Below are 25539 nucleotides of genomic sequence, written 5' to 3'. Positions count from 1 at the left end.
CACACTCTTTCAATCACAAAGGCAGGCTGTAATGAGAGAACTGTAGATCTGCATCTGGATCCATATCGTATCGTCCAGCCAGTGCTTTCAACTGCTTCTCCGAAAGAATCCCTTCAAGGACGCATCCTTAGAGATAAGTTAGCGGACAAAATTGGGGGTTTTCAGAAGCAAACGAATGGTAAGGGCTGTCCTACCAAATTTATGTTTTCGGTAATTTCTCCAATCTATGACCTGGCTCTTCAAATCGTCGCGATCAGGGAGTACCTCAGTGCTTTCAGGGTAATGGTTTATCTGGGCATCAATTAAAGCTAGATGGTGTACCATGTCTGACGTGCAGCTGTAATTTCCGAGCCAGGCTGTCTGTATGACTTCGTCAATGCCTTGGTTCCCCGATTTCAATTCAGGCAAAGCTAGTCTCCCATTCTCAAGTGACAGTTGGGGCGTAAATCCGTGCTCCATGTCAAACATAAGCGAAGCTAGCGCAAACATATCGGATGCTTCGGATAGTATGGGCGAGGGGCCATTGACTGGAAGTGGGAGATCTGGAAAGACCGGGTTGGGTTGGCCGCAAGGGCTAGCAGTGCTGAAATCACAAAGAATCGCCGAAGACCGATCGTCAAAAAGCACATTATCAAGCCTCACATCGGCGTGCACAATACTAAGGCTGTGGAGGTGACGCAGAGCGTCAGCAATTTCGCGGTACAATCTGATGCGGTGAGCTTGTGTTGGTTTCACATCCACAGGTAGTTGTTGATATTTGCGGAGATATAATCCCTCCGGCTGACTAGTATCGATGGCTTCTATGATGTGGGGATGTGGTCTCTCTTGCAGCAATTGCAAGACGGTTCGCTCATTTTCCAATAAATTGAAATGGAACAGTGTGTCCGAGGCATAATGCCAAAGGTCTCTTCGAGAGGCATCACTGCCAGGTGGTGCGAAAATTTGACAAGTCTTAAGAACAATTTGGTCGCTAACATTGTAGACTTGACCAGCAGCTCCAACGCCCAAGACATCCAAATCATGCTGAGGCTGTAAACGCACAGTATAGGTTTCACATGCTGAAGAGTCTTTTGAGGTGTCGAATGGAATACTGGATTCGAGATCGTTCGGACTGTTTGGAGATAGGAGCTTCGCTATGAAAGGGAAGGCTATGCGAGACAGAAAGCCAAACGGTTGTAATATGAAGTGGAGGAATGATCCTCCTAGGTGCGACAACCGGTTAACTATGTATGAAAACATGTCGAAGGTGCTCTTGACTGGGGAAAGGAAAGGACGTCCTTTAAAGGGGCGTGTACATACAGTGTCACATGGTCTGATTCTCACATGACCCCGCCAAAACCGAAAACTGTCGAAGCCAATACTCTTTCATACACATATTTGGATTTCATGGCAATTTGTCAGCTAGAAATATCATGGCGAACGAAAAAGGACGTCTATAACACTCGGCTACATATTCCCGTCCGTTTCCCCATCTACCAATCCAGCGCCGAGCTCAGCCCGTCGAGTTCACGCTGATAGTTCCGGTGCTGAGAAACCTGGAAGAAGAACTGACTCACAAAGTCCTTCGCAGTCTTGGCAATCTGGAAGCTCTTCTTGAAGCTCTCTGGCTCAGTCGTGCCCGCAGTAACCACTCCGTACCATTCAACAACCGACCCCGCCGAAGTAGAAGATGCGACTCTGACATCTAACGCTTTGCCCAGAACCTGTTTGACAAAGTCGCAAGCCTCGCCCGTGGCCCCGATAGTCTTGAGATGCCCAAAGCTCTCCACAATCCAGAACCGAAGTTGGCCGTTCTTCAACAACGTGGTGATATGAGGTCCGCCCGGGATAAAGGTGGCATCAAACATCGTCGAGCGCTGTCCATCATACATGTGGTCGGCGACCACGCCATCCGAGGTCTCCGGAGACTGTCCGTGAGCATAGATGGGAGATCGCTTCATTCCGATCACAAAGGGAAGGGCCCCGGCTGCCTTAAGTGCCATCTTCATGCCCGTGAAGGCAACTTGGTCATAGCCATCACCGATGAGAATGGCGACCCGACGGCTTTCAATCGTAGCGCTCTTCGGGGCGAACTCGGTCTGGGAAAGACCCTTCGCGTGACGGCCAGGGTTTGGCATGAGTTGCTTGTCGGGAATAGGAGCTCCGACGAGCTCGGCGACTTGCTTGGCAAGGTTCCAATCGATCTCGGCAAGTCTGGTCCCAGCGAGACGCTCGTAGACAACTGGATCATCACAGTGGTCTAGCTCGAACGTGAAGGCCTTCTTCACATGCGCCTTCTCATGCTCGGACAACGAGTTGTAGAACATCTGTGCTTGGCTGTGATGGTCCCGAAACTTTTCGCTTAGTGCGCGCTTTTTCATACCGGAGACCTTTTCAGGGTACGTGGTGAACGCTCCTTGGTTCGCTTTAGCTGGCGGTAACGCCTCGAATCGATTTGGCCAGTAGTTGACAGTGCCCTTGCTGATTCGGTGGCGCATTGCGCCGTCGCGGTTAAAGTTCATCATTGGGCATACCGGACGATTGATAGGTAGCTCTTCCCAGTTGATCCCCAGTCGACTGATCTGGGTATCAAAATAGGAGAAATTCCGGCCTTGCAGCAAGGGGTCGTCGGAAAAGTCAACGCCCGGAACGATATGACTCGTGCAGAATGCCACTTGCTCCGTTTGAGTGAAGAACTCGTCCACGTTCTTGTTGAGCTCTATCTTCCCAATCCGGCGAAGAGGGACAAGGTCCTCCGGCCAGATCTTTGTCCCGTCAAGAACATCGAAGTCAAAGTCATGTTCTTTCTCCTCGGGAATAGTTTGGATAGCAAAGTCCCACTGGGGATAGGCGCCGCTATCAATCGCTTCCATGAGATCCTTGCGATGGAAGTCGGGGTCCTGGCCCGCAAGCTTCAGGGCTTCATCCCATACAAGAGAGTGAACCCCGAGTTTGGGAATAAAATGGAACTTCACGAAATGACGTTTGCCGTCCTTGTTGACCAAGGTATACGTGTTCACGCCAAACCCTTGCATCATTCGATATGAGCGGGGGATCGCGCGATCAGACATAGCCCACATCATCATATGTGTCGCCTCGGGGTGCAAAAAGATAAAATCCCAGAAGTTGTTATGCGCAGTCTGGGCCTGTGGGACTTCGTTGTGTGGCTCAGGCTTGACGGCATGCACTATGCGGCATGTTAGTTTGCAACGGACTGGAATGGCGTGAGGGAAGCCCACCAAAGTCGGGGAACTTAATAGCATCTTGGATAAAGAACACGGGGATATTGTTTCCGACAATATCCCAGTTCCCTTCATCGGTGTAGAACTTGACGGCGAAGCCTCTCACATCTCGCACAGTATCCGCACTCCCTCTGCTGCCCTGGACGGTGGAAAAGCGAATGAAGACCGGGGTATTGCGAGATGTGTCGGTGAGGATGCCAGCATGGCTCACATCCTCAGCGCTCTCATAGAGGGTGAAATTGCCAAAGGCGCCCGTTCCACGCGCGTGGACGACGCGCTCCGGGATGCGCTCATGGTCAAAACGGTGGATCTATATGGTCCAAGGCATCTCTGTAAGGAACTGGTTCAAAAAGGACAGACATAGACATCATCACCTTTTCTCTCGCGATCTGGTCCTCCAGGAGAGATGGCCCGGTTTGAGTGTCATTTGCGACTTTGAGCCAGTTGTCAGGATTCTCGATACGAACGCCATTGTCTGTTGTCTGCGGATGATTGGTGTGGGCGTTGAACGTATCACGAGAGAGATCCACTGTCTTCTTGTCTTTGGACGAGGCGGACTGCGTTGCTTCCTGGGCCTTTTTGAGTCCGAGAGACATTGTGGTAGCCATGTTGGTCGCGGTATAAATTGTAACGGACGATATTAACTGTTCAACCAGTGGAAGAATGTAAGACCCATCAGCACTTTTGCAAAGCCAAATGAAAGCAAAGGATTTAAAGGAGGGTTGACTGCGACTTTCAAATCAAGATAATCTAGGTTTGGCTAATAACGTCAGTTGTCCGTCAACATGGATGAATACGTAGATTGCAAACCCACTGGCCCGATTGGTGACAAGAGACCCTTCAGACCGACTGGATGATGAAACGGGCGCTCTTGATTCGAGTACAACTTGGGCAACCTTGGTTGCGAGCAAAGAGCGACCGTCGGATATCGCGGTGAGTGACTGGATCACCTGCATCGCCCTGCGTGAAGGACCGGGATTCTTGCCCTGCGACTTGGACCACATTGACGAGAAATTGAAATCAGGGAATCTTCACCTGCGGAAGAACAATGATTGAGCAGCATGGAACTCGGCCTTGGTGAGTTGATGAAGACGGGCGCCTATGCCATGTGGGGTGCAATGGCATCCATACTGGTTTATTTGCAGAGTCCAGGCTAGATCATCGCGACCTCATTTTACCATGATGTTGGCAACCCCGTTCTCAAGACAGGCCAGCTCCTGTTTCGAGTTGTCTTTTCCGGGCATCAATTTCAAGGACTGCAAAATGCCGCGCTGGGCTCCGGATGCCCCGGCAGCGAGCCCAGGCGATGGTGTAGCTATGTGGAGTAGGCGAAGGAGCGAAGACCATCCGAAAGGGTGACAAGCTGGCCGCACTCCAACCAGATGATGACTCCGGACGGGCGCGTTGCTGGAGACGTGAGTTCCTCGGAGCAGACAACCTGTCCACTGCCTCAAAAGACCAGTTTTCAAGGTTCGGTGTCTGTGAGTCTCGCCAGTTGTATTCATGCCACTTCAGAAGCCGGGATGATCCCCCTCGCGGTTACCATAGTAGCACTGAGTCTATACCAGCGACTCAATCATTCCTTGCCATGGAACACGGCAACCAATCGACTGCCTCTGATGACATAAGGGGACGCGACAGGCATAGGAGCATTTGCGCGGAAGGTCGCCATGTTGTCCATATTGGTGCTCATCATGGTCGCGGGAAAAGAACAAGGCAGATCAGGAAGTTCCATGAAAAAGATATTCCAAGTCGAATCGATGGACTCTTCTCCCAGCGGCCATTCTAGGCCCCTGCAGGACCTCGGGGGAATGTGGAGAATCAATCCAATACAGCGGCCGACAATTGTGGATGGCTGTTATCACTAGGAGATGCTGGATCGAGTGCCTTGTTCAAGTCGCACACCACCCCTCTGTTCAGCATTTACTGGGTATAGACGCATAGAGCAGACATTATCCTGAACACGGTTGCACACAAAGTGAATCCCCGAGGAAGCCATATACGAACTCAAAAAAAATTGTGATCGATCGAGATGCCAGTCATTAGCCGCTGTCTCGGTCATTTGACAGCTTCATCGTAGGTTATATAAACAATGCCTATATCAACTCCAGTTAGGTAACAATCAGACCAGTCAGCTCAAGCGCCCAATGTATAGATATCTGTACGGCCCAGCCAACGCGATGTCTATGACACCGGATTCACTGCTTGATGTGTAGATCCAGACAGCACCCCCACACTACGATCTTATACAACTCAACTACATAGTCGACTAGCTAGGTAACTAACTTTAACTAGTTAGTTCAGTCATCGCCGATCCACGGGATGACATCACCAGCCGAATCCAATCACGAAAAGTCGCGTCCAGACATCCTCCCTCCCAACCACTCCAATCGCCCAATGCCATGGCCAAACGCACACTAGACGCCTTCTTCCAACCCAGCGCTAACGCAGCCAACAAACGACCAAAACACGATCTCCCCAGTCCCGACGGGCAACCCGCCAACCCACCTAGCTCACACTCAACCTACCCATTCCCAATCACCTCCCTCCCATCACACATCGAAGTCCACCTCTCCCACAGCACACCCGCACGCAGCCCACGCCCAATCACCAACCAGCCCGACCTCGACCTCCTCTCCTTCCAGCCATACATCGCCCGCACCACCGCAACCGAACTCTTCCGCTTCCTGCGCCGCGAACTCCCCTTCTACCGCGTGCAGTACCAGATCAAGCGCGCCGGCGTCGAGACGCAAATCACCACGCCGCGCTTCACGACGGTTTTCGGCGTCGACGACACCGCCACCTTCGTCGCCAGCCCGAGTCCTCGTCCTACGCAGGCGTCGTCGCCGTCATCTCAGCCAGACCAGAACCTCGTCCTGGTCAACGCAACCACCAAAGCGCCCATCCCAGCATCCAAATACGCCTACGCGCCCCGCCCCATCCCGGCATGTCTTGACCACCTCCGCCGCCGCGTCGAAGCGGCCACCGGCGCGCGCTACAATTTCTGTCTGGTGAACTACTACGCCGGCGGGGAGGACAGCATCGCCTTCCACGCCGACGACGAGCGGTTCCTCGGCGCGCAGCCGGTTATCGCGTCGCTGTCGCTGGGCGGGGAGCGCGAGTTCCTCATGAAGCACAAGCCGGCGACTGCGACGGGCGCTGGAGTCGGCACTGGCGCTGCAACGATCAAGTCGAGTCTGCCGCCGCCCCAGCTGAAAATGCCGCTTGCCTCGGGGGATATGGTCGTCATGCGCGGATGCACGCAGGCGAATTGGGAGCACAGTATACCGAAGCGGCGCGGGCGCGCGGGGGATGCGGTGCGCGGGCGTATCAATGTCACCTTCCGGCGGGCGGTGGTCCCGGGCGGGACGAATAATTACTATCACTATAATGTTGGCCGTGGGGGTGTGTATCGGTGGGATGAGGGGAGGCAGAGGATGGTGTTGAAGGGGGATGTGGTGTGATGGGACTGGAGAAGGATTGGGTCTTGTAGAATATTTATATGACGGATTGCAGATATCCACTTGGCTGATATGATATATGCGTTCAGAGCTACGATGAAGATGAAGACGAAGATAAATACGAGTATGGGAATTATATGTATTCAAAGCCATGTCGCCTCGCCAGCACCGTATGAATAATTCGCACCCAGCAGCGCCACAGGGCACCCGTAAAAACAAAACCAGCGGAAAATAAATCTAGAACTGAGCGGCATAAAGCTATGCATTGCAGTATTGGTAAATCTTACACGCGCAAAATCGCGGGTTTCCATGTACATGCTCCCAAAGGAATAAACAGTGAAGCAAGTCGTCATGTGCATAGGTGCTGTCATGCCCGGGCCGTAACGTAAGTCCTCCTATCACATAACAGAGTCATTTATTGAATACAAGATAGATAAGAGGTGGTGGGGAGGAGGGGAGGAGACAAGAGCAAGGAGCGATAGAGCATTAGAAAATCACGTCCTCGCCGTAGACGTCGGTGTAGCATTGGAACGTGTCCGGGCAGCTGTAGTAGTTCGGTCAGTCGATCAATGGGGCAGGCCAGAATGACTCAGGATGAGGAAACGTACAAGACCGGGTCCTTGCCGAAGATAATATGCCATGAGTACTCCATGATGTTGGAGGTGACCTCGTCGGGGAGTTGGTTGTTCAGCACCCAGTTATACATGCGCTGGTAATCGCTGAGTGGGCGCTGGAGCACCGTCTCTCGGGACACGGCGAACTGAGAGCAGCACGGCGCGCCAATGACCTCGGGCACGTCGTCGTTGTCGAACAGCTCCTTCCAGGCAGCTGCATAATGCTTCTCTCCGGTGTTGCCGGGCTTTGGGGGTTTCCGGAAAGGCTGCATTTCAGCGGGACAACCGGGCGACAGTTGGCAGCGCAGGTTCACAAACCCCTCCTCGAGAACCCATTCTCGCTGAAGCGCCCGGACCGATTCCACGTTGTTGTAGTCCATCATGTCGGTGTGCCAGGCGCCGGGCCAGCCGTCGCGGTGACTGTGGAGGAAAACGATGACAGCGGGGAGGTCGTGGTAGTGGTCGATGATGAATTGCAGGTAGGGAAGAGCCTCGCGACCTTTGTTGATGGGCGTGTGGTTAGGGGCGTTGGGATCGTTGACCGTGTAGACGAAATTGCGCCATCTAGGGGAGTTGCATGTCAGTTCCTGCGCTAGTTTCACGAACAAGCCGATTATGATCTTCTTCCTCGTCTTTTCTCGGCGCATTTGGCGCATTCGCAGCTGCGCCAGAGCCAGGGAGTGGAGCGAGATATGGGAATTGACTTACTCGGCCAGTTCACCCGACACCCAAGAGGTATCGTCCTCCGCCAGCTTGCCCATCACGATGATGCCGTCATTGGGCACCTCAATCGGTGTGGTCTGGTAGTTCAGGGAGACCCGAGCACCCGTGCCAATTCCCCATTTGCGATGAGAGGCATCTTGACTGGGCTGTTGCTGGCGGAGTGCCGCCTGGAAAGAGGTGGTGTCGAAGCGCCAGATGGATTCGGTAGTTTCGCGCTCGGAGTGGGAATTACGGTAGACCAGGGCGACAGCGCCGATGATCAGCGCAGCGGCCAACGCAATGCGGAGTGATATCCTCATGGCATACCGTGGATATGAGTGCTGGGGAGGAGCGATGAGGGCAACGAGAGCAGGCGAGAGAATTCTCCGAGACGGGAGCAGGGGCAGGAGGAAGTTAAAAGAGTGACGACGACTCAAGAACGGAGCCGGGACCGAGACCCCATGTAGCGACGAAGGATAGTGAAAGTAAGCGTGGGAGATAAATGAGTCGCGCAGCGAGTAAAAGCAGAAAGCATGACTCGGCGGAACGCAGGCTGGGTACTACCCCGTACCTACCCACACAACCTACTATGGGGTAGTACCTCCTAGTACACAGCCTCACCGATCTATTATTCCCTTTAACCTCAAACAAAATCCACACTCCTGACTCTTCTAGCTACCCCTTTCCAAATCCCATGAGCAGGGTAGTACTCACCCTAACCCCGGTTGCACAGTAGGCCCTCAGCAGAGTCATCTTATCACTCCGACTCTTGTGAGTCCTACGAGCGTGCGACCTCAGAGTGCGACACTTTCCCTCTGTCCATGGTGTCCCTACAACAGTGGGTTATACACAGAGGCTCGATCGACAGTCCTAGGATCAAAAACGGCCCTGTCGCGCGCTACTGCTGGCCTTCGCACTCGGCCCTTCGACCTCATCTGCAAGGGCGATTGCGACGTGTGTCATGCAGCGCACGTCGTGGAGATCCGGACGCAGGGGGTCATCACAGCATCACTCCTATTGCCCGCGCTGAGATCACATGTGCGGCTCCCACTGTGAGGGGGAGGAATCCAAGGGCTCGGGGCCTTTTAGACGTTGGATACTGGTGAATTCGCACAAGTGCTAGTCCGGAGTTTATGGGGTGAACGGGCTGTCATCCATACGAAGACGTGGGGAATGATCGGCCCCGGCATTACGACGTGCACATACGTGTTCACACCTCTCCTGAAATGACAGAAGACGCATTGGCATGGTCAATTCACTCGGGCAAACACAGCATCGACACAGTCGGGGAGAAACGATGAGTTTGAGTCACGGAAATTAGACCAAAACTAGTACGAGTCTAGCGTCGAAGCTTGGCCCGGGTTCCACTCTGCTGCTACACCCCTACCAGTATCTACTACATATTACCATTCCTTGCTATAGTACCACAAATGACTTGCTTTATTACTACAAATCGCCGGTACTACTACTATACTCACGTCAGTGAGCGCATTTGTCGTCCTGCTTGCGGGGATCATGTCACTAGACCCCGGTGCAGAGGCCTGCGCGGCGTTCAATACGTCAGGATCTCCTTGTGGCCATGAACTAGATACTTTTGTCACGGCAGCATGGAGATATACCTATTGCAATAGAGGCGCTAACAGTGATCCCAGTCGGACATGGTCTGTGATTGTGATGATAACGCCAGTGATCGAGAGTTGGCATGCAAGAGCAAGACCTATGAGACGATACTACAAAAGCTCAACGCAACGCTGACGCATGAGTTGACCCAGAATGATAGCCCTTCTAGCTTCATTTTGGTAGTGTCAATCAGAGCTCACGTTATCTCTGGACCCGGAGCACGGGCTAGCGTGAGTTATCCTCATCTCAGATCCAAAATGGCTTCCTGCAAATGGCCAGATGAGATCGAGGGCTAACATTGGGGAGTGGTGGCTGTTGACTGGTCAAACCTTTAGGGCTCTGAGGCCAAAAGGTACCCTGAAGTAGTCTAGTAAAATGAGCCTTGGCTGCCTGGGGTTGCTTAGATCTTGTCCCAGGCGTCGCAATATTGATATTGGCTACACGAGGTTGGCGATGGAGGATGGACATGAAGGGGAATTCAGAATCAGACGCTGTGCAAGGTTCTCTACGTTCGAACGGTCAATTTCCGGACTGCTCTACTTCATTCATTCTGCTATGACATCGTATAGGATATAGACTGCCCTATTTAACTTCATCTAGTCATCGTGTACAATCCTATATCGATTGTCAAGACAGCTCAAAATGAACCTTATCTCCGATAACCAACTTGCTCGTCATGATATCCAAGTGTGAAGATTAAAACAGGATGGTCCAAATCCATTATCGAAAGAAACACTAGAGAGTCCGCCCTATGTGTGAATATCATCATGACCGCCAGATATAGACCCGACCAGAGATCAACCGAACCTATACCAAACCAACCATCCAAGACCGCCAGCTCAAATGCGCAACGCCAACCAAAATGCAAAATACAATCCCACCAAATACCAGTCCTCAGAGCCGGCAGACGCCAACGCAACCCGAAAAACCCAATCCCTCAACAGCACCGGCCCCGAGTCTTCGCCGTCCGCACAACCTGCACCTCCTCGGCCTCCCCAACCGTAGGCGTCGCCAGCCCAAGCCAACTCCGCCGCTTATCACCATACCCGACACGAAAGCTGCCAGTGCCATCCACACTGCCCGGCGTAAACGGGCCCGCCGGGCCCTCCCCGAGCCCCGGCGTGCCCGCCGCAGACAGCGCCAGCTCTGCCTCGCGCCGGTTGCGCTGCTCGACCAATTTGCGCGTGATCACCCGGAAGACCTCGTCAATGCCCTCGCCATCCTTGGCGCTGATCTCGTGGCAACAGTCCCACCCGACCTCCTGGCCCCAGAACGCACTGCTGCGCTTGCTATCAGGGCTCTGCAGCGCGCCCGCGCCACTCCCGCCAAACACCCCAGACCCAAACCCAAGCCCCATCCCCGCCGTGGGCGGCGGCGTCAGCGCCCGGCTAGGATACAACTGTTCCGCGACATACGCAATCGTGCGCTCAAACGGCACCCGCCGACTCGCGGGGTCCAGCGCAACGATATCCGACTTGGTCCCAACGACGTGGATCACCAGCGGGTCGTGCTCGGCGCCGAGATCCGCGCTGGCATTCGCAGGCGCAGTCGCAGTCGCGGTCGCGCTTGCATCCCCGCCGCCCACCTGCCGCCGCAGCTCGCGCAGCCACCCGGCCATCTCCTGGAAGCTGTTCTCGTCGGTGATGTCGTAGCAGAGCAGGCAGGCGTGCGCGCCGCGGTAGTACAGCCGCGAGATGCTGCGGAAGCGCTCCTGGCCGGCGGTGTCCCAGATCTGGAGGCGCACGACGGTGTCGGAGGTGGTGTCGAGGACGCGCTTGGTGACGAAGGACGCGCCGACGGTGGAGGTGGTGGAGGCTGGGTCGAAGGCGTTGCGGACGTAGCGGTGGACGAGGGAGGTTTTGCCGACGCCTGCGACGCGTTAGTGGGTATTGGGGTCGGGGGGAGGTAGCAACAGATCAAATCGACATGTTTTTTTTCATCGCGGTAGAGCAGGAAAGAGGATATCAGGTGGCGTACCTTGTGCGCCCAGCACGACTATCTTAGCCTCGAGGGAGGAGCTCATCGCGTGGGGTTCTGGGCGGGGCTGTTCACATGGGCGTGATCTAGCGCATGCAGGCCGATGTGGAATGTGGAATGTGGAAAGGCGAAGATGCGATGCAAGATCGGGCAAGAGGACGCGTTGCAAAGAGAACGAAGGGGAGGTTGAAGGTAAATAAAAAGCAGTCTGAGGCAAAACAAGGCAACTTGGAACCGGGCGGGATCAGCCGATCACTGAACGTGAAACGGGCCGCGGCTGGGTCAGCGTTCGGCGAGTTAGTGTTGAGGTGCTGGACACTATACATCCATCAGCGATAAAAAGAACACCTAGCTATATAACCGGGCTCCTGGTTAGACTATCTACGACGCAAGGTAGGTTCCCTCGCATAGCGGTTTGTTTTGACATATGCAGCCTTACATCGTACATAGAAGTTCTACGAGGACGTGGAGGCGACGGTAATGGGGAACAACGGATAGAGTCAAATTTCTATGCTGACCTCAATCCTCCAACAATCATGGGTGCACCGCATAGCACCCAGCAAAGCGCATAAGACCGTGACAATCATCACGGTAAACCCGATGCCCGAGCACTTCGGAGTCGGGTTCACCAGACCACCCAGATTCCATGGGCATAAGCCCAGACATGAAAGCATGAACATAGATCATCACTTGTGCTGCACTTTTGGCAAACAATGGGTATATAAGAGAGGGTGACAAATAAAAGGGCCAAAGGAAAAAGAGGCCCATCACAACAGACGGGCCCAAAACACAAAACGCAGTCATGGCAACCAGGGACGAAACGAGCACAGCCAAGGCTTGCAATGGCAGCGCACAGCGCTGTCACGTCCTGCACAACTGAGACAAAACACGAGATACCGCATAGTGAATTAAGGGTGCTCCTCCACAGTGGTGGTGTTCTCTTCACGGCGGAGGTCCTCCCGCTGCTCCTCGGAGGAAGATGAGTTGGGGTTACCCTTCTCAATGTCCTCGGGGTGACCCAAGTCACCGTAGCCATACTCCAGGGCCTTGCGCTCGACCTCCTCGTCGGTGAGGCTGGGCAGCTCACGTGCGGCACGCACGTAGCTGATGTTCTCGCAGTAGCCCTTGGCGAAGATGATATCGATCTCCTCCAGGCTGCGGCCAGCAGTCTCCGGGTAGAAGAAGAACATGATGGGGATGAAGACGGCGTTCATGACGGCGAAGAACAGGTACGTACGCCAGTGGATGGAGTCGATCATGACGGGGGTGATCATGACGACGGTAAAGTTGAACAGCCAGTTGGAGCAGGTCGAGACGGCGTTGGCCTTGGCACGAGTGCGGATAGGCGACATCTCGGCCGGGTACAACCAGGGCAGAGGCAGGATGGTGGCACCGAAGAAGGACATGTACAGGAACAGACCGAAGACGGCACCCTTGGCGGCTTGCTTCGTGCCAGGGATCAGACAGGCGAAGACGATGATCATCGACACCATCTGGCCGGTCATACCAGCCAGGAACAGCTTGCGGCGACCAATCTTCTCAATGAAGAACCAGGAGAAGGTGGCGAAGATGGCGTAGACAATCATGTTGACACCGGAGATCAGCATGGACATGAACTCGTCCTCGCCCAGAGACGACTTCATCAGCACGGGCAGGTAGTAAATCACAGCATTGCAGCCAGACAGCTGCTGGGCGATCTGCGAGGAGGAACCGATGAGCATGCGACGCAGATGCTGGGTCTTGCCGCCAGTCAGCAGATCCGAGTAGCCAGCACCGTCGGCAACACCAGCACTGGAGGATTGTTAGCATATGCATAAACGAGAGAGGGGCAATGAGGCAAGGCGTACGCTTCAATAGACTCGATGACGAGCTGCTTCTGGAGCTGGGTCTCGGGGTGCTCGATCTCATAGCCAGCCAGGGCAGCCAGAACGTACTCACCCTCGTGGATCTTGCCACGGGAGATGAGATAACGAGGCGAGTCAGGCAGGTACCACATGCCGATAATGATGATAAAACCGAAGACGATCTGGAACGCAATGGGGAACCGCCAGACCAGGTCAGCCGGTCCGTAGGAGGCACCGAAATCGATCCAGTAAGCAATCGCAGTACCGATAGCAATGATACCACCCTCGATACAGATGAGCAGACCACGGTTGCTGGTACGGGAGCACTCCGCCTGGTAAGTCGGGATGGTCGAGGTGTTCATGCCGTTTCCGATGCCGGTGATGACACGGCCGAAGAAGAACTGCAGCAACGGGATGTGGTCGACAAATGAAGTAACCTGGATCACCACACCAACCACCATGATGGCAGCACCGCAGATGATCATCCACCGACGACCCATGCGGTCACCCATGAACAAAGCCCAGACGGCACCGAACAGACAACCCAATTCATAAACGGCGGTCACCAAGGCCTGCATGGTGGAGTCGCCCTTGGTGGCAGTGAAGACATCGTCGAAGGCATTCGAACTGATAATACCCGACATGACACCCTGATCGTAACCGAAGAGCAGGAAACCCATCGTGGCGATGGTGGAAACTGACAGCGACAGCTTCCGGCCGCTCATGCCCGCGAAGCTGGGCGCCATGATGGATGATGGGGGAATGTGGAGGGGAGAATGCCTAGTCGAGTATAGAACAAGCGTGGAGTAGACCCCGAGTTGGCACGTGGGTTATATAAAGAAACCAACACAAGGGAGAGGGGGGGAATGGAAGAAGTAGAGATTCGAATGGAGACGCGCGGAGAATCAGAACGAGGGGGAAGGGAGGACATATTTGAATGCTTTGGAAACCACGGCACCGCATCGCTACTTTGGACGAAAGTGGCAAAGAGGTGCATCGTGGAGCCCTGCAAGTTCTCCATCCTTTCCCCGTGTCTCTCGCTCGCGAGTTACAGAAGCGTCCTGGCCCAACCGAGTGCAGCCCCGACTCACGCCTCCACTCCACCCACACTGGCGCCGAATGGGGAAGACCCGCTGCTGGTGGATCTCACGCTGCCGGATGCATCAATCAGAATAATGCTGGATTAAGCATTTTTGCGGACCCACCGCGCCGCGGACGGGTTGCGTCCCTGATGACATCAAGGCCTCACGCTGGATCTCACGGGCGTAATTTCGTCGAGGATTGGGCCGCACCACCCCCATCGTGATTGGCGCGCGGCCTCCGCCCCAGTGGATGGGCGGAGGTCTTCCTGTCGTCGCGCGCATTCGGGCTTCCATCGCTTCTCGCGCGGACTCCGTCCTCTTACTGGTTCAACCGAGTCGGCGGCGTTGTGATTCGGCCTTGTCCCGGTATGGAGCCGGGTACCTGGGACTTTCAACCTCCCCCCTACGCACCAAAAAGAGTAAAAGGAGAAGGGAAGCGAGAAAAGGAAATTACAGCGGGAGCAGCAAGGAGGATGGACCAGATGAGAAATCGGTAACCCGCGACCACCTCGAAGGGAAAAGAGCCTTGCCGCGCGTGTTGATAACCGCAAGACAAATGGTTCCGACTCTACGGCGAAGAGCCGATGGATGTGCTATCATCCGTGCTCGGGGCCGTCCCCCGACAGCCACCACCCGGACAGATATGCACCGATATTCTATGCAGAGTTATCTGGGAGCGACAACTTTCCCGAGGTGGTGTTGTATACATAACATAACTAGCCCGCCATACGAAGTATGACGGCAGGAGGAATTGGGATTGGGCACTAACTATCATATCCAACTCGCGTGCAGGAGAAGGAATCGCACTGGCCCCATGGGTCGATAACGGTTGGCTGCGAATGCAGAACGGGGCAGTTCAGCGCCTCTTAACGGTCATGGCGTGAGGGGAAAGAGCAGAAGGAGGAGGGGGATGAATCTGGTGGAGAGAAACTTGGGACTTCGGGGGAAGGCGGGAGCCGAAATTCTCGGGAAGCCGTGACCGGCACTCCCGAATCGAGGGCGCCGGTGCAGAGGATGATGCAAGAATGCGCCGGGCGCGAACTAATCAGCTAGCGTCTCCAGCGGATCAGTGGAGCCCTCCGACCCACTTCTAGATCGGCAGCCTTCCCCCTACCTGGCCTGTGAGAGGCACTCTCCCGGTCGAATGGGCGCAACTATCGAAGCCTAGCGGTGCTCCTTGCTCCGAGATTCAATCAATAGACTAAGCAAAAAGGGCCCAATGCGACGCTCTCCATGGGGGCCTTGGCCTGTGTTCATCCCCCCAGAATCTCCCGAGTCAGCCCTGCCTCCGCGTTGGTCTTTACTCGACGAGGAAATCCGTCATCGAGGGGGGAAAACTGTCGGTCTCGTTCCTCCGACTCCATTCCGCAGGCGTCGGACCCGAATGCATAAGCCGATCACTCTTTCTATCGATTAATCCTGATTGCTCGGAGAGTCACCGCTGCCGACGAGCCAAGCCCGTCGAAATTGCTCGGCATTGCTTCTTAAACGCACCGTTGATTTTGGTGGGTAAACTGCGGGCGATGATGCGTTGTTCGCAGTTCACCTTGGGAGAAATTGCGATCAGACTTTTTTTTTCAACCGAATTCAAATTCGGATTGTCGTGCTTCAGCCTGGTGTTTCATTATGATTCGTGGTCGACCACCTCCTCTTCAGTCCACCGCAATGCCCACTGGCAAATCATAGCCACCTGGGTTCCTGTACGTAGTCAGACAAAATCCTCTAGCGGTGCGCGACCCACGTCATCGTTGCTAATGTACCAGAGGTGTCCGGCCAAAAAGGAATTCGCCCGAATGGACTATTAATAATAATGAAAAAGAGAAATTTAATATTTGACTGAAAGAGCAATCGAAAAAATTCAATCAAAAGAGTTTGACCCGGTTGAGCGTTCTTACAGTATGGCATGCGAGGCGGAAACCCGACGTCAGACTCCGCCCTACGTTGTAGTGAGAACCATACCTCGGGCGTTTTCGAACGCTTCTGGAAGCAAGTATGCGCTGGGCCGGTATGACCTGCCGCCGGACGAGTCCTACCGGCTCGACCTGATGTTCTCATTTCGGCTTCCGTGGCGCGGCTCAACATTGTCTCGCGGCCGTATATATAGACCGCCATCTGAGAGCCAGCGGGAAAGTCTCGGGGAATCATTTTGCCATTGGCGACGCGGAGTCCAAACTAGTGTCGACTAAGACGATGGCGCGTCGGGTTTAGTCTGACCGTCGGAGGCTCAGGGGAGGGGAGGCGTGGGAAAAGAAACTAATACCAATCCGATCATTAATAATTGCGAAAGGGGAAAGAGCCTCCCGTGTGCTTCGGGTTCCATTCCTCTCGTGTGTTGATGGAGTTGAGCATGATAGATAATGCGTCCGTGCTGATCTCTACAGAAACGTGAGTCGTGCATTATCATCTGTGCTCCGCCATCCCCGACCACCCCGATTGCGCCCCGACCCCGGCAATCACAGCGGAGGAGGAAAGATCCTGTCACACGAAGCTCGGATTAGACCGTAGGCACGATCGCATTCTCCCGATAATAATGCAGCCGATCTCATTCCTCGCGGAGCGGGTGACCCATGAATGACGTCCTTGTCCCGGTGATTCCGCATCCCGGGCTGAGCTCAGTCCAAAATGTCAGAGGCTCTGGTCGCCCCCATTGCCGACCTATGGAATATTTTGCCATGGTTCATCCAGTCAATGCTTTTGTCGCCAGCCGTGGCGCTGGGTGCGCCAACAAACTTCCAAGTGTGGCCGACCGTGGCAAACTCGGCGGAATACGATCACACTAGAAAACGGGGGCAACACTCCCACAAAGACCCCTGAATGATGCTCCGACCAGCGTTATTGCCGGAGAGATCCGTTGCCACGAGGAAATGGGTTCCTTCCCCATGATCCGTCACACTGGGGGGATGTTGGGGCCTGGAGAGCTGGAGAAAGCGGAGGAGGAAAGGGGCGTGACGCGTGGCGCGGAGGCACTCGGGCGCCCCGGCATCTCTGGAGCCGCTCTGTAAGTGTTGCATCATACCTGGGAATCGCAGGGCATAACAGGTTGATGCTATCCCGATATTCGGGTTTTCCCCGGCCGGGGTTGGCAAGTGTCTTGTCCATGCTGTTGCTGATGAGCAGGTTGTGCCGAAGTTGTATTTTTGGGCCCCAGAAGCTTAACGCGACCTGGGCTGCTGTGGGATCGGCGGTGGCGTCCGTCAGCCAAGGGTTCTTCATCTATTCAGCCGGACGTTTGGTGATTCGCCAAGAGATCGACCGGGAGCGAGAGGCTTAATTTTGAGATTGGCAAGACCATGGGCTGCTCGCGGCTCAAATGGTCCTGGTTGGTTGAATCGGTGAGCACGAGTTGGACGTTTCGACCTTGTCCATACTTTGAAGGGAGATTTGGATGCGACCGGTGGCTTGTATGCCTTAGGCAGACGATGCTATCTCACGTGCCTCGTCCTTGGGTCACGGGGTCACGGTCATGGTCATGTGCATTAACGCCTCAGGCATTCATTTCCCAATACGGTAGTGCCGAACTGCCCTTTCGCTCCGCCTTCCCATCAGCCGCTCGCGTTTCTTTCTCTCCATCGTCGACTGCATTCCCGGGCCCTTGCCGCGCATTGCAGATTCCAATATGCACCTGCGTCTATCTGGATAGGTATGCACGGCACCGTACCCGAACGCGGGCCCCCCGAATGCATCCCCAGGATCCCCAAGATCCCCACGCCCTGCGCTCGGGTAGTGTATGTAATGCTGTGCCTGTGACTGGTCTGGCCCTCAATGACGATGCGAGGGCGCACCGCTGCGACTACACTCCTATTCTGCGCAGAGGAACGGTCAACGCCCAGAGATCAATCCGCCGTGCCACTCCAGCATGTCCTCATCCTTCTCTACGATCACGTAGTGCTCGTATAGCTCGTAGCTGGTAGCTCGTCAACCCGCCCGAGTCGGCCGAGAAGGTCCCCGCAACTTCTCTCATCCCCGGACGCCATTAGCCCGAGGTCCCTGGAGCACCGCTTTTTGTCGCCTGCTTCCTTTTTACCGACCTTTTATACTGCTTCAGACGTTCCGCGCTGAATGCAATCCTTCCTCCATCCTCCCTCCCCTCCTGCAACCCACCATGAGCCAAGGCAAGCTGACCGGCGCTGCGGTCGCCGAGCACAACTCCAAAGACTCGTGCTGGGTCATCGTTCACGGCAAGGCGTATGACGTGACTGAATTCCTGCCTGGTATGCCAGTGCCTATCCCTTCGAAAAGCAGATTATTCATGCTAACGGCTCCCAGAACACCCTGGTGGCCAGAAGATTATCCTCAAGTACGCGGGCAAAGATGCGACCGAAGAATTCGACCCTATCCACCCGCCAGATACCCTGGACAAGTTCCTCGACCGGTCAAAACACCTCGGCGAGGTCGACATGGCCACCGTCGAGCAGGAGGAGAAGGCTGTCGACCCCGAGGAGGCCGACCGCCAGGAGCGCATCAAGCGCATGCCCCCACTGGCCGCGTGCTACAACCTGATGGACTTTGAAGCGGTTGCACGCCAGGTGATGAAGAAGACTGCCTGGGCATACTATTCCAGCGGCGCCGATGATGAGATTGTGCGTACTATTTCAATCCCACCTGCCAGAGCGCTCTATCGCAGAGCATCCCGGGCCATGCTGACCCGCGCTCCCAGACCATGCGTGAGAACCATGCCGCTTTCCACAAGGTCTGGTTCCGGCCCCGCGTCCTCGTCGACGTCGAGCACATCGACATGTCCACCACCATGCTCGGCACCAAAGTCTCAATCCCCTTCTACGTAACCGCAACCGCTCTCGGCAAGCTCGGCCACCCAGAGGGCGAAGTCGTGCTCACCAAAGCTGCGCACCGTCACGACGTCGTCCAAATGATCCCCACCCTCGCCTCCTGCTCCTTCGACGAGATCGTCGACGCCAAGCAAGGCGACCAGGTGCAATGGCTGCAGCTGTACGTCAACAAGGACCGCGAGATCACGCGCAAGATTGTGGCGCACGCCGAGGCCCGCGGGTGCAAGGGCCTCTTCATCACCGTGGACGCCCCCCAGCTCGGCCGCCGCGAGAAGGATATGCGCTCGAAGTTCTCGGATGTCGGCTCCAGCGTGCAATCCGGCGACGACGGCGTGGACCGCTCGCAGGGCGCCGCCCGCGCAATCTCCTCCTTCATCGACCCCGCGCTCTCCTGGAAGGATATCCCGTGGTTCCGCTCCATCACGCGCATGCCTATCATCCTAAAGGGCGTGCAGTGCGTGGAGGATGTGCTGCACGCCGTCGAGGCTGGCGTCGACGGCGTCGTGCTCTCCAACCACGGTGGCCGCCAGCTCGAAACCGCGCGCTCGGGAATTGAGGTGCTCGCCGAGGTAATGCCGGCGCTGCGCGAGCGCGGCTGGGAGAAGCGCATCGAGGTCTTCGTCGACGGCGGCGTGCGCCGCGCAACTGATATCCTCAAGGCGCTTTGTCTTGGCGCCAAGGGCGTCGGCATCGGCCGGCCGTTCCTGTATGCGATGTCCGCGTATGGGCTGGACGGTGTGGACCGGGCGATGCAGCTGCTCAAGGATGAGATGGAGATGAATATGCGGTTGATTGGCGCGGCTCGCATCGAGGATTTGAGTCCTGCGTTGCTCGATACGCGTGGTCTGTTGGGTGGCCATGCCGGTGCCATCCCGTCGGACACCCTTGGCTTGCGGGCATATGATCCGCTGGAGGCGCCGAGGTTCAACGAGAAGGCGAAATTGTAAAGCGGGCTGTGTCTGTAAAATGAGATTTTGCATGCGTTTTGATTTTCAGGTGGTTGGTAGATATTCCGATACCTCTATATATACCGTCATATACCCGTGTCATACATCCGCGGCATTGATATCAAACAAATACAACCACGAAACTTATCAATTCAAAATTGCAAATACTCCAGCGCACTTATGTAGATCTTCTCAGTAAGTAGACGGGTGCGATGATAGCTAGAAGTATGCCAACGCACTCCCCTCGAAATGACCGCAAAGACCATCTAAGCATCCAACACCACTCAAAAATGTCCAATCAATTTGAAGATAACACTATAGTGTCTCTCCAATCGCTGCAGCTTCTGCTCGGCCTACGCCAGAAACGCTTTTTCCTCCAGCTTCATGCGCGTCTCATTTTTCCCGTGGCTTTCATTGTTCGCGACCGGAGCGTCGGCATATACCCTGACATGATGACGCCTCATTAGATACTTGGGTTTTCGGAAACAGGCAAGACATGGAAAAAATAGAACTGGATCAAGCAAGAAATCAATTCACCGAATGATTTTGGTAAAAGGCCACAGCCTGTCATGTGTGAATTGTCTGGTCTTCTCGTTGCATTCGTCCGGGGTCTTTGCAAATGCCGTCCATTTCCCTGTTCCATCTCCTTCCGGCCATGGGATAGTAGCCGTCTACTGGATCAGCTGCTTGGTAATTCTATCGAATGCCTGATTGGATCCGTTTGAAAGAAATTCCCGATCGAAATTCCTCTCATGGCCAAACGCCGTGTTGAGAGCCCACCAAGCCTGCTGTGACTCTCTTTGGTATCTCACAAAATCGGCCGGGCTGACCAGATCTGCTGAGACATCAGGCAGAAATATGCGATGAAAGCTCCACACCAGCTCTTCAATGCGATTTTTGATATTCGCCTCTGAGAGGTACTCCACCTCAATCTTGAAGGGCTCCGTTTGACCAGTATCCCTGTATCTGTATTCAGTGACGATTGAAGTACAAGCTTCGCCGAATTCTCCCTATTGTAATCAGTGTTGCCACGAAGGACAAAGGTAGACACGATCTTACCGTTGCAGCTAGATCTGGCATATCAAGCAATGAATTTATAACACTGCTCTTACCTATGGGTTGTTAGCCTATGGACAGTCTCTCAAAAGAGGCGCCCCCTACCCTCTCCCGAGTTTCCCAAGAACACTATCGTCCTATAGCTCGAGAAGCTGAAATCGCTTGTCTTTCTCACGTCTTTGATAAGATTCCTCGCCTCTTGTGAGTCCGCCATGGGATCTCCGGATAGTTGGTTGGCTATCTGGCGCATCAAGTGTTGCTCAAGGATAGTGGCAGCGTTCTCCACGAGTTGTATACCATTCCGCAAACCGATTTGGAAGTCCGGGGTGAAGGAGCGGGACTCGGGATATTCTTCGTTCGGGATCCCATCTAGCGGAAAGGTATAACCTGATCCCGAGAATGATGACGGATTGGGAGCTTTTCTGGCAGGGCTGAACGACCAAGGTGTCGGGGGGTTTGCGGGAGTAGATGAGTGATAACCAGGAGGAATCTATGGATAAGAACAGTTCTGTTAGAGCATGCTAGACGGAGGTTTGTCTCACAAGCTGCCTACCCTGGAGTCCTGGCGCCGAGAAGGCGTTTCTGGATTTGGAGCCGCGAACTGGTACACGAAGGGATGTGCGCCACCAGCATTCTCGGTACCGGCGGGCCCGGCAAAATTCGAGCTGTAGTGAAAACCAAAGTATTTGAAATCTTCTGGGTGCTCGCTAGTCTTGCCCCGGGGGGGGGGGGGGCGTGTCAATGTCTGACGAGGTTGTTGGGTGCTGTCTGGATCGGCCCCCTAAATGAGGATTGGGTTGAGTGATAGCTTTTCCATGTTCTGCGTGTATGATTCCAGGAACGAGGTTGACGGAGTCTGCTCAGCCTTCAACGTGTTCAGTCTCTACTGCATCTGGATTGGTGCTGTGACGCACGACGGCGCCTTTAAGAGAACCAGTAGACAGACCGGTGCAGTCGACACAGGCAGATATACCTGCCAAGTGATGTTCAATGGTTGATCTTGATGCCGAGTGTCTTGAATTTCGAGTACCAGAACTTATATTGTTCACATAACTCACAAATCAGGGAAAAAGGATAGTTGAAACCCCTGAATGGAATGTCAGGTTGTAAGGAGGCGGTCCTAAGACCCATTTCCTGGGATGTGACAGCCCATGTACACGTGCTGTCTTGGATTGCAGTAGCTTGCTTCATCGTGGCATACTAGCAGGGGTTCAACTCCAACGCCATCCGAACGCCATTCTAAGCTTGTAAGGCGGTCGGGCCAAGTTCCGAGATGAGGCTGAATTATGGGCCGGGTCACCCTGGAGCGATAGCGGCAAGTGATACTAGCATCATGGCTCTTGGCCAAAGATATCAGTTTCGCAGCAGACAGGTACGACGATGTGAGCGAATGTTGATATCCAAATAAGGGATAGAAACTGATAGCCATTTTGTGGTCAAGGTGCCCATCCAAGGTGCCTAGCTGACAAGCTATGCTTGGCAATCAGCTTGACGCGTCAAAAACAAGCCCAGACAAGGCCGGCGTCGATAAGTAGCACAGTGATCGGAAAATTGTGCACGTTCCAGGACTCGGCCTGTGGGAGAAACCTCAGGTTCGTGTAGGGCAGGGGCATTCGGACTCCAACACCATCTGCTATGGCCTTTGTTACCCCCTGGTCAAGCTACCTGTGATCAGTCTGGTTTGGTTTGCTGGTTCGGAATTACTTACTTCTAGTCTACAGACGCTATTGGTATTGTGATAGATGTATCAAGGGGGGCATTGCCCGGGTGGAAAACCAGAAGATATCAAAGAACCGAAAGCAGTGAGAATATCCTACATCAATATATCAGGTTGCGAAATGGGATTAGCTGTATTATTGGCAAAAACCTTTACGTAGCGTCGTGCCAGGCAGACGAAACGTCCATTCAGACAGCCACACTCATCAACCTCACGTAGTCAATAGCCCCTGAGTAAAGGCTATCTTCAGCTCAGACAGATGGTCCAGCACCACTTACAAAAAGCACAATATCATGAGCCAGCTCATCCGACAAGCTTATCGTCAGCCCATGGCTCGCGTTCTCAAACACCTTCTGCACCACATTTGCCCCAGCCGCCCTCGCCTCGACAAACATCTCCTCCTGCATCTCCCGCGGCACAATAACATCCCTCCCCGAGACCACCTGCAAAGCCGGAATGACCTTCCACCCCTCAAACCACACTTTCCCATCGTAACTATCCGAGCTATGCAGCGCCGTGTTAGGCAGATTAGCCAGCGCCTCTTCCGCCGGCATATCATTCATACACGCGAACATGACCTCCTCCGTGATAGCGGGTAGATACCCGCCCCTGCTGAGCCGATACTCCTCCGGCAGCGCGGGCATACCGGCGATTTTCCCACGGAGAGACATGCCCTCCGGTGGCATGAAGGAGGCAATGTAGACGAGACCCACGACGGCGGTGAATTTGCCCTCGGCGGCGCGCGCAGCGCGGTCTAGGCCCTGCACTGCGCATGTCCCGGGGAACCCACTGTATGAGTGCAAGACCAAAACGACGTCTCTGGGGTCATCGGGGGAGTCGAGAGCTGCCAGGATGGCGGAGCGGATGTGGGCTGCGTCGTCGGCCATTGTTGCCGGTGGTAAGCGGGTGCCATCGTCGACGGAGAGGAGGGAGATGGCGCTTGCAGGATAGTGGGAGGCTGCTTCGAGCGCGGAGGTGAGCTTGGTATAGAGGTTGGAGCGGAAGAAGGCGCCTGCGACGATTATAGAGGTGTAGTTGGTTGATTTGGGAGAGGACATTGTTGGGCCCTTCTGGATGGAGATGTCGACGTGGGTGTGAAGTGGGGAAATACAGTTCTACTGAAGGGCAGTCGGTGGGGTCGGAGATGTCCTATACATAGGCCTGTCAGGAGTAAATATCGTCCCGGCCTCGGGGGGTTTTTGTAGTTGGTGATTGGGATTACAAAATATTATAAATCAACCGGCGAAGGATCCAACCTCCCAGGAAGGATGGATTGTTTCCGAGTCGGATGAATTAGAAATCAGAACTCGAGGAATTGGATATAAAACAGTGCAAGATGTATGCGACGAGGAGAGGTGGCCGTAGACTTGGTTGAAGAGCCATGTCCAATTGCATTGCATTACCGAGCACTGCAGAGATGCAGAGAGCGCTATAGATGGCGATCGCAGCTCGAACAGGTACCTAGGCAGTAAATAACGGGACAAGACTGCCTAGCAGGATGACATGCAGATACCCGCCTCAGTCTAACTATATTCTTGAGATCGATATCCTCTCAGTGACTGAGTTCCACGATAGCTACGTGGCTATGAGTGGACATTCAAAAAAGACACCCACCAATCTATTCATTTTCTTTGTATATAAAACCGATAAACGAATCTAGCATCCACGGCAAATCAAACAGCCTAGCTAGCTTGACAATGTTTTCGAGGCTTAGCCCAAAGTCAGAGTGTACCCGACACTCGACGAACAAGAATTGGTATCGTCGTCATCCGACTCCTGATAGGCATCCGCGCAATCGGTGTCGCCAGCAGCACAGCTCGCTGACGAACAGCTCGAATCCTCCGGTGTGACTGAGAATCCAGAGGAAATAAACTCCGAGTCTGAGTCAAGATCGATGCACGAGAGATCCCAGAACAGCGTCTCCCCATCCTCGGTGTACTCGAACTGCAGCACGCTATCTTCGTTCGTGGAGGTCGACATCTTGATTGAGATGCCGCCGCCGTCGGAGTTGGTCGCCCAGCTCTCGCTGTAGGTACCACCACCGGAGTTGAGGGTTTGCATGTCGCCGGAGTTTGAGGATGTGGTCCAGAGGTAGACGGTGGTATCCATGTTGTTCACGATCTGGACGCCGCCACCGCTGGTAGAGGTGGAGCTCGCAGTCGAGGAGGTGGAGGTGCTGGTTTTGGTAGCAGTGGGAGGTCCATCTCGAGGCAGGTGAGGGAGGGCTGCGGTGGTTGCAGCCAGAACGCTGGTGATGAACACACTGGAGGAGACCATGCTGGATAACTGGTGGAGGGATGGAAGGGAATGGAATGGACAAATGTCGAAAGTCACAAAAGGCTGCCGTCTGATCAACAGCGACAATAGAATGACAGAAAGGAGGATCAACCTCGAAAAAGAATTGAATTGCTGGGATTGAAGGAAAGTCTTGTGTTGAGATCGAGCTGGACAGAGAAGAGGTCTGCAACGGGCTGCATTGCTATTTATCATGCCCGGTGGAGCAAAGCGCCA

At 54.5% G+C, this 25539-nt stretch overlaps 8 protein-coding genes across 8 annotated transcripts; 2 read left to right on the top strand and 6 right to left on the bottom strand.

The window, feature by feature from the left end:
- Positions 1–1472: 1472 nt before the first annotated feature.
- Positions 1473–3817, bottom strand: catA (catalase catA; the record flags this gene model as incomplete). Its single annotated transcript, XM_056940094.1, has 3 exons — positions 1473–3166; positions 3219–3531; positions 3596–3817. 3 exons carry the CDS (start codon positions 3815–3817, stop codon positions 1473–1475), a joined length of 2229 nt encoding a protein of 742 aa, XP_056804374.1.
- Positions 3818–5623: 1806 nt separating this feature from the next.
- On the top strand, positions 5624–6685 carry N7459_000908 (alpha-ketoglutarate-dependent dioxygenase AlkB family protein; the record flags this gene model as incomplete). Its single annotated transcript, XM_056940093.1, has 1 exon — positions 5624–6685. One exon carries the CDS (start codon positions 5624–5626, stop codon positions 6683–6685), a length of 1062 nt encoding a protein of 353 aa, XP_056804373.1.
- A 483-nt stretch (positions 6686–7168) lies between these two features.
- On the bottom strand, positions 7169–8318 carry N7459_000907 (DUF3431 domain-containing protein; the record flags this gene model as incomplete). Its single annotated transcript, XM_056940092.1, has 3 exons — positions 7169–7226; positions 7291–7860; positions 8005–8318. 3 exons carry the CDS (start codon positions 8316–8318, stop codon positions 7169–7171), a joined length of 942 nt encoding a protein of 313 aa, XP_056804372.1.
- Positions 8319–10555: 2237 nt separating this feature from the next.
- N7459_000906 (Rab family GTPase) lies at positions 10556–11641 on the bottom strand (the record flags this gene model as incomplete). Its single annotated transcript, XM_056940091.1, has 2 exons — positions 10556–11487; positions 11596–11641. 2 exons carry the CDS (start codon positions 11639–11641, stop codon positions 10556–10558), a joined length of 978 nt encoding a protein of 325 aa, XP_056804371.1.
- Positions 11642–12503: 862 nt separating this feature from the next.
- N7459_000905 (putative MFS monosaccharide transporter) lies at positions 12504–14185 on the bottom strand (the record flags this gene model as incomplete). The annotated part of the gene is made up of 2 exons (XM_056940090.1): positions 12504–13386; positions 13443–14185. The coding sequence occupies 2 exons, from the start codon at positions 14183–14185 to the stop codon at positions 12504–12506; spliced, it is 1626 nt and encodes a 541-aa protein (XP_056804370.1).
- A 4438-nt stretch (positions 14186–18623) lies between these two features.
- N7459_000904 (L-lactate dehydrogenase (cytochrome)) lies at positions 18624–20255 on the top strand (the record flags this gene model as incomplete). Its single annotated transcript, XM_056940089.1, has 3 exons — positions 18624–18732; positions 18788–19101; positions 19179–20255. The coding sequence occupies 3 exons, from the start codon at positions 18624–18626 to the stop codon at positions 20253–20255; spliced, it is 1500 nt and encodes a 499-aa protein (XP_056804369.1).
- A 3024-nt stretch (positions 20256–23279) lies between these two features.
- N7459_000903 (alpha/beta hydrolase) lies at positions 23280–24086 on the bottom strand (the record flags this gene model as incomplete). The annotated part of the gene is made up of 1 exon (XM_056940088.1): positions 23280–24086. The coding sequence occupies one exon, from the start codon at positions 24084–24086 to the stop codon at positions 23280–23282; it is 807 nt and encodes a 268-aa protein (XP_056804368.1).
- Positions 24087–24738: 652 nt separating this feature from the next.
- On the bottom strand, positions 24739–25305 carry N7459_000902 (uncharacterized protein; the record flags this gene model as incomplete). The annotated part of the gene is made up of 1 exon (XM_056940087.1): positions 24739–25305. The coding sequence occupies one exon, from the start codon at positions 25303–25305 to the stop codon at positions 24739–24741; it is 567 nt and encodes a 188-aa protein (XP_056804367.1).
- Between the last annotated feature and the right edge of the window lie 234 nt (positions 25306–25539).

Source organism: Penicillium hispanicum, assembly GCF_028827665.1.
Source record: "Penicillium hispanicum strain IBT 35686 chromosome Unknown utg000001l_segment0_segment0, whole genome shotgun sequence".
Classification (NCBI taxonomy): domain Eukaryota; kingdom Fungi; phylum Ascomycota; class Eurotiomycetes; order Eurotiales; family Aspergillaceae; genus Penicillium; species Penicillium hispanicum.
This window is presented reverse-complemented; position numbering and strand designations above follow the sequence as displayed.